Genomic DNA, 7535 nt, shown 5'->3' with positions numbered 1-7535 from the left:
GTTTATTTATAGAGCACCAATTCACAACTAAAGTCATCTAAGGGCACTGAACAAAGGACAAAACGTCACAAAATCACAAAATTGTAATTTGTAAATACAATAAAATGAAATATTTTGAAACATATAAAAGTGACAAAGCAAAAAGTTTTTTTTTGCTGCTCAGATAAAAACCTACCTGATGGATTTGGAAGATAGAAACGAGCGCTGCCTGCAGGTAGTCTGACTGAGGCTGCTTGGTGTAGTAGATCTGGATGGGGTGCTGCCTCCCCTCCAGGTACAACACAGGCGACTTGTTAAAGTACTCTGAGAACAGATCCACATCCATTGTGGCAGACATCACTATGACCTGTGCAGGGGAGGGGAAAAAATAAACCTGCTAAATGCAATAAACGATCAGTTAATGTTTATTAAGCTCGGTGTGTCCTCCGACCTTCAGAGGAATCTTGTTTAACTCCCTGCGCCGGCGCTGAGCAGTCTTCACCACACCAAACAGCACATCAGTGTGCACGGTGCGCTCGTGAGCTTCATCCAGGACCACCACAGTGTAGCGCAGCAGTAAGGGGTCTCCGATGGCCTCTCGGAGGAGCATCCCGTCCGTCATAAACTTCAGCTTCGTCTCAGACGAGGTGACATCCTCAAAGCGCACCGTGTACCCGACCTAAAGGTTAAAGATGTGCTACAGTAAAACTTCAGGTTAAGCCAAGTCGTTTGTATGACATCACTTGTCCACAGGACAACTTAAAGTGCTTTACTGATATGAGAAATACATTAGAACAAGAATAAAACTATTAGCATTACATAAAAGCATGGTGGCCCACCAGGCTTGCAATATACTGGAGGAAACGCCGAATTTGTGCTTTCAGGGGCGTCCAGTCCTGGTCCTCGAGGGGCGCCGCCCTGCATGTTTTACTAGTTTTCTGAGGTTTCCCCAGATGATTTCTCCCAGTCACTTAGTGGGAGGTTCTTGGTRTGTGGGCGGAGTTTGGGTGAGGTTTGAAGAAGCCATAACAATTTGGTTGGATGAAGACTGGGCAGTTGGAGGAAAGTGTAACAACTAATACTAATTAGTCAAAACTCAAGACTGGGGGGTGATAAGCCACACAAAGTTTGAAGTCCAAAAATTATATTTACTTGTTCCCATTACTTTATCTTTAAATTTGCCCCACAAGACAAGCCAATTTGATCAATCAGTTTTGCCAAACTTCGCCAACAGAGCCAAGAAACTACTTGAGGTTCACTGTTCCAATTACCTCCTCAAGTTCTGCAGAAACCTGTTAATTCATTAAAATCAGGTGTGTTGGCTCAGAGAAACCTCAAAGACAAATAAATCCTGGTCCTCGAGAACCACTATCCTGCATGTTTTAGAGGTTTCTCTGCTTCAACACACCTGATTTTAATGAACGCGTGATTAACGGACTTCTGCAAAAGAGGCAGGGAAACAAAAACGTACAGGACACCAGGACGGGTCACCCCGGTGCAAACCAGAACTGTAAGTACCAGCTTCCCGAGCTGAGWCCTCTTCTCTTCCGCCACTCTTCCTGCCAGGGAGATGGCGGCGACTCGACGGGGTTGAGTGATGGCAACCATGCCTTGCCTGCCGATGCCAGCTTCATACAGGTACTGAGGGATCTGAGTGGTCTTCCCTGAGCCGGTCTCACCTGAACATAACACAAAGAGAGGGCTGTACTCAGAAAGACAAAAAAACAAATAACACAGCGTTTCATAACAGCTCATTTATGATAAGAAATGTTCTTACAACTCAACAACTCAAATCGACTAAAAGTTACAAATGGTGTTTGCCTAGCTGGTGGCTACTGGTGGCTGCCCAGTAGCAGCTAGCAGTAGCGCTTGTGTTACCGATAACAATAGCGTTGTGGAGCTGTCTGAGMTGGTTCAGCAACTGAGGTTTGGCCTGGTAGATTGGAAGGTGTTTCCTCTGGACGTCAATCGGAGTGGTCACACTGTTTCCCTTTCTGGGCAACAGCATTCCAGGTTTGTTTTTCTCCAGGCGGAAAAACACGGACCCCGGCTTGAATTTCTTGGCCGGAGGAGGGTCGGGGTCGTGGGGCATGGTCCAGTGAGGGTGGGTCCGGCAGGAGAAGCTCTGCGGCTCCTTCGTGTGTTGAACAGACGACAGAAACAAAAGTTTGCAGGCGTGCGAGCGTCACTGCAGATTGTTTTGCTGCATCTGCGAAAACGTCGCACCCACGTGGTCAGAGCCGGCGCACACATTTGACGTCACGAAGCTCAGCGTCRCTCACCGGACTTCTCCTCCTCTTCTCCCGGAGGTTCCCTAATTTGATAGCAGACATGTTGTTCAGTCCGACGAATTTATCCGAGTGCCTGCGGGAGTGGGAAGACTTGGAGAAAGACTACCAGCAGATTCAGGTAAGTTCATTAGAGTATCTCTGGGAATGTTCCCAAGCGGCCGCTAAGCTGCTCACAATAAACATGAAATAAGAAGAAATTAATGTGTGAAGAAAACACTGTACATTCATTTGTTTCAACACCACGCATCACCGCTTTTCAAAATAAATGTTACAATTAAGCAATTGATTAAATACTTTATTTATTTATCTATTTATTTGGTGAACTTTCTGCCTTTCAGATTTTATATTACTTGAAAAATCTAAAATTTTGCGCAACAAATTTATTTTTATTTTTTATTCATTCTGGTTTCTGTTTTTGCCCCCCAGGACACCCATCATCTGTACAAACAGAAGCTTGAGGAAGTGACCAAACTCCAGAACAGCTGCTCCGGTGCCATTGCTCGTCAGAGGAAGAGACTGAAAGAGCTTACGTCATCACTAAAAGAGTAAGTATTTATAATGGTTTTAGGGGTCATTCACCAAATCACCCAGTGGGTCACCCAATTTCCCTTTTTTTTATTTATTTATTATTTATTTTGGGTTGTTTACTTCTGTTTTGCATCATTACATCTTTTAATAAAGCTTGTGTAAGCATTTAAGTACATTTATTATAATATATTAGAACCTATTGTATTCTGGTTTGTGGGTTGAATTAAACAGTAAAAAGAAATTAATTTTTGTAAATGTTGTGATGTGTCACGTTTTTACCACAAATAGATGCAAAGAAAACAAGCCACCATTAAACCTAAGCCCAGAGGAGCTGGATTCCATCGCTGAAGTTGAAGAATCCATCAAAGACAAAACAAATGCTTTCTTCGAGATGGAAGCTTTTCTACCAAAGAAAAACGGGTATAAATCTGTTGTATGAGCTTTGATTGCCAGTCTTTATGATTTCGACGTTGCTTCTGACTGATTCCTCGTCCCGTTTTAGGTTATACCTCACTCTTGTTCTGGGAAACGTCAACGTAACGCTCCTGAACAAACAGGCAAAGTAAGCCATGTTGACACTTGCCTTCCCGCAGGCAGAAAATACTCGTCACAGCAGCTTTAACCATCGCCTCTTTTTGYTTCTCGACAAAGGTTCGCATACAAAGATGAATATGAGAAGTTTAAACTGGTCCTCACGGTCATCCTCTTCGTGTTTTCTTTCACGTGTGGCTTTTTGTTCAGCTACAGGTAATATTTCCCAGCAGCACGCAGTGAAAACTGTCTCTTTACTTTCAGTCCTGGATTCTAAACAAGTACAGCAGTGGACGGTATCCAGGTTTTGTGTTTTCCAAGCTGCTTCTAAAGGGTAGCATTGTGATGACGCAACATGCAACTCAGTGTTTCTGTTTGTTTCAGAGTGCTGGATGCTCTGTACAACTGCCTGTTGGTGTGGTATTACTGCACACTCACCATCAGGGAAAGCATCCTGATCAGCAACGGCTCCAGGTCTGTGACTGCCTTAMTGTTCTATGAATAAGGCTTGTTGTTCTCAGTCTCACCCAAAATGCTGCTGAAATAATCATCTTGTGTCTCTAAGATCCCACGTTGTCGTTCCATTCATACTTTTGTGATGCTGACAGTTTGGCACGATGCCCCGTTATAAAAATCTTTAATTTTCTGCAATTTGATATTCCAGTATTCACAAACTCCACATGTTTCTGCGCCTTGCTTCAGACGTGGATCTAAATGTTCATCCTGCATCCTGTAATGTATTTCAGGATTAAAGGTTGGTGGGTTTTCCATCACTACGTGTCAACCTTCCTGTCTGGAGTCATGCTCACTTGGTGAGGCTTGTCTTTTACACATTTACCAGCTCCACATGATGTAACGTTACAAACTCAACAGCTGACCTGACTCTCCTCCCTGTTTTCAGGCCTGATGGCGCTCTATACCAAATGTTCAGAAACCAGTTTCTGTCCTACAATCTCTACCAAAGTAAGATATTTTCTGTTTTCTAATTCCACACTACAAGCTTATGAGTTGAAATGATTCAGTGTGTTTTTCATCAGTCAGTGACTTTTGTCCCCTTTAACATGAAGCAACACCAGCTTGTGACCCCTCATCTTAAAATATGGTAGTGTGAACACGAATTGCTGAATAAGAGATTGTTTTTTTCTATTATGCACAGAGGATGCTCACAAACTTAATTATGTAAATCAGGCATTAAAACCCAAATTTTTAAGTTTTTTTAAAACATGTTTGATGCCACAGAGTGTAAAACTCTTGAGGAATGTATAAAAGTGAAGCATGTGTTAGGCAGCAGTGAAATGATTTACCTTTTTTGTTTGTAGACTTTGTTCAGTTTCTTCAGTACTATTATCAGAGCGGCTGCCTGTACCGACTCAGAGCTCTGGGAGAAAGACACACCATGGATCTTACAGTCGGTGAGCAGTGTGATGTTTGAAAAGAACATGTGACAGTTGTTTAACAAGTCCCGCCCAGTACTCATTTCATTCATTCATCTCATTTATTTCACTAACTGATATATTAACTATGTTCCACTGTTTGCTTTCATTTACATTTACACAACCCTCCAACATTTTCACAATTAGTTATAATGAAGAATCTTGCTAAATAGTCAAATGTTTCACGTTATAGTTGTACATCGATGTTAGCTGAGTGACAGTTTTAATCCTGGTGTTTAGAGGGGTTCCAGTCCTGGATGTGGAGAGGCCTGACCTTCCTACTTCCCTTCTTGTTCTTTGGTCACGTACGTAGCTTCTGCCTTTATATTTGCATTTAAATCTCATTAATGTTGATGTTACTTTATTAAGTTTAAATATTCATGTAAACAGGTAGAAGGATAAAAACAGTTACATTTTGAAGTTTTGGACACTTTGTTGACTCTAGACTTTTACTTTGTTCCAGTTCTGGCAGCTTTACAACAGCATAACCCTCTTCAAGATGTTCCAGCTTCCAGAGTGTAAGGAGTGGCAGGTTAGTACTCTTTAAACACTTGTCTTAGTTTGTAAGGAAATAGTAAATTTGCAAGCCCAAATATTTTTTTTATGTTCAAACCAAGTTTATAATAGCTTTGGATTTTTCATTATAGTTTATTTTGTTGTGACTTATTTTGTTGTTACAGACCATGACGTGCTGTTAGCTGCCCACAGCTAATGTGAAATGACTCAATAAAAAAAAGATCCACATGGCTCAAAATAAATTGACAAACACTAAAACTAAGGATATTCTATCTATAATTTCAGTTAGTTTTAGTTATGTAAAAAGATTATGCAGTGTTAGTTGTCATTTTTTATTACAGTTTTGATTTATTTTAGTTAACTAAAATGCTTGTTCAATTTCAGTTTTCATTTTTTAGTTAGTTTTAGTGAACTGTAATAACCCTGGTTCAAACAGGCCGTTTATTTCAGATGAACAGCAATGATTAAATGTGGTCTTAGTTTCTCTCTGGGACATGTTTGGATAACACACTGCACATGTGCAAACATTTCAGTCAGAGGCGCCGCTGCTGGCTGCTCCCTCTCTAAGTCCTGTTGAAGTGAATCGAGCCCACAAATCGTCTTTGATGCCGATTTGTTTTTCACTTTCAAGTCCCTCATGCCTTTGTATTTTGATGTGTAGGTTTTGATGTGCGGCTGCTCCTACATGGTGCTCTTCATGGGGAACTTGTTCACCACGCTGAGAGTGGTTTACCAGAAATACGTGAACAACCAGGACAAGTCCAAGAGTGTGTGAGACCGGAGTAACGAGCATCACCAGAAATGCCTCTTTGTTTACAAAAAAAAAAAAAATCTGTTACATTTGTTGTCCTTGTGGACCATTTACTTGCACTGCACCTTTTATCCAAGTCCTTTTGATTTCAAGTCTGTCATGTCTTCTGTAACAGGAACAAACATTTCACTGTTAGGTGAACCAAGTAGTTCATGTCTGATCACTTTTCAAACTGTGTATTTGTCTATTTAATGAGTTTGAAAACTCAGTATGTGTTACTGATTAAAGACCACGTTACTGAAATYAGATCTAAAATCTGTCATTTGTAGCTCAGAAGCTGTGTCGTCTAAACTCACAAAGTGCTCTGTTGAATAAAAATATTCCTGAAACGGTCAAGTTTCAAAAGTATTTTGGCATTACCTGTTGTTGGGGTGAATTTACCTCCATTTTGATTGTTTACAAATCCAACATGTATCTAATAAAAACCAGCGCAGCATTTTCTAAGCTTAAAGGACTGCTGCCATTCCTTGCAATTCATAAACTGGCCACAAGGTGGGAGCATTTAACCAGAGTTCAAATAAAGATCGTTTTAAATCTGTCCCACTAAAACTCATCTAATCAAAACTTGTACTCTTTATTTTCTTTTTTTTTTTTTCCTGCTGCTGTCCTTAAGAGCTTTGAAGAAATGTTGAGCTGAAGGAATTACAGCACAGAACAAATGCTGCAGTTAGATGGTAATAATTGGGCTAAAACAACTTCACAGGCCTCAGTCAACCAGACAAGTACATTCATGCAATCAAGCTTCTCTAATTTATGTTAAAACTAAAAAAAGTTTGGATAAAACCTTAGACAATATGTAAGGTTTTTCTTTAACGATCAARAAGGCTTTGATTTAATCATAGAGCTGCAAAGCAGATCACATCACGTGAAGAATAAGAAATTTGCCCATAAGATCAGAAGGAATAATACCTGAAAAATTTAAACCTGCTCCTGTCCCATTTTATTACAGTAAAACCCCCCCACGCCCCAACTGCAGCACAAAGTGCTGGATGATGCTGGAGGGCCGGTGAGGGCGAGGAGCAAAGTGAATCTAAGAGGAGGAGGGCTGGGTGTTCTCCCAGCCTGCACCTCTTTCATCTTTCTCATTAAAGCCGGAGCAGTGGGGCCCGTTGAGAAGGAGCCCAGGGACATGGGGAGGCAGGGGGGTGTGGGGGACGAGCCTGAGCYCCACATCAGGAGGAGGAGGAAGCAGCCAAAGCAAGCAGACAGGCAGCCATGTCAACTCTTCACCTTAAACTTAACCTGCCTCCCTCAGGGGCCCGATAAAGACCTCTTATCTGCACACACCTTTTCTACCCCGGCCTGGGAACAACTCCAGCAGCTGCAGGGAGGCGGAAGGGAGGGAGGCCACAGTTGAGTGGGTTTGAAACACAACTTTTCTATCAGAAAGGTGGATATGAAAGAGGAGAGCAGATGTGACGAGCCTCCATGTGGGACACGGTGATT

The 7535-nt window shown here is 41.7% G+C and overlaps 2 protein-coding genes across 4 annotated transcripts in view; one reads left to right on the top strand and one right to left on the bottom strand.

Annotated features, from left to right (window-relative positions):
- The window catches only part of dhx33 (DEAH (Asp-Glu-Ala-His) box polypeptide 33), a 10895-nt gene extending 8620 nt beyond the window's left edge, over positions 1-2275 (bottom strand). Inside the window, exons 1-4 of one of the 2 annotated variants that reach the window (XM_014034555.1) lie at positions 1858-2275; positions 1498-1658; positions 431-658; positions 176-346 (exon numbers count right to left, since the gene is read on the bottom strand). In XM_014034555.1, the coding sequence (XP_013890009.1) occupies positions 176-346; positions 431-658; positions 1498-1658; positions 1858-2071 (774 nt within the window). In that variant the 5' untranslated portion in view covers positions 2072-2275. Of the gene's footprint in view, positions 1-175; positions 347-430; positions 659-827; positions 916-1497; positions 1659-1857 lie in introns of those variants that run through there. The other variant, XM_014034556.1, reaches the window with a different exon arrangement.
- On the top strand, positions 1472-6422 carry LOC106537180 (transmembrane protein 120A). Of its 2 annotated transcripts, none has more exons than XM_014034558.1 (13): positions 1472-1489; positions 2289-2388; positions 2697-2815; positions 3087-3218; positions 3301-3360; positions 3450-3545; positions 3714-3803; positions 4076-4141; positions 4231-4292; positions 4649-4741; positions 5003-5067; positions 5226-5294; positions 5940-6422. In XM_014034558.1, the coding sequence occupies exons 2-13, from the start codon at positions 2311-2313 to the stop codon at positions 6051-6053; spliced, it is 1044 nt and encodes a 347-aa protein (XP_013890012.1). In that variant the 5' UTR covers positions 1472-1489; positions 2289-2310; the 3' UTR covers positions 6054-6422. The 2 variants fall into 2 exon arrangements, with proteins under 2 accessions (XP_013890012.1, XP_013890011.1); XM_014034557.1 differs by lacking the exon at positions 1472-1489 and adding an exon at positions 1535-1617.
- Positions 6423-7535: the final 1113 nt, after the last annotated feature.

The sequence above is a fragment of the Austrofundulus limnaeus genome, unplaced genomic scaffold (genome assembly GCF_001266775.1).
Source record: "Austrofundulus limnaeus strain Quisiro unplaced genomic scaffold, Austrofundulus_limnaeus-1.0 Scaffold2169, whole genome shotgun sequence".
NCBI lineage: Eukaryota > Metazoa > Chordata > Actinopteri > Cyprinodontiformes > Rivulidae > Austrofundulus > Austrofundulus limnaeus.
This window is presented reverse-complemented; position numbering and strand designations above follow the sequence as displayed.

Coding starts and splice junctions, on each gene's coding strand:
- LOC106537180 (XM_014034557.1), top strand. CDS start 1,577: ATGGCAACCATGCCTTGCCTGCCGATGCCAGCTTCATACAG. Junction 1,618..2,288: donor CCGATGCCAGCTTCATACAG/GTACTGAGGGAT, acceptor CTTCTCCCGGAG/GTTCCCTAATTTGATAGCAG. Junction 4,293..4,648: donor GTCCTACAATCTCTACCAAA/GTAAGATATTTT, acceptor TTTTGTTTGTAG/ACTTTGTTCAGTTTCTTCAG.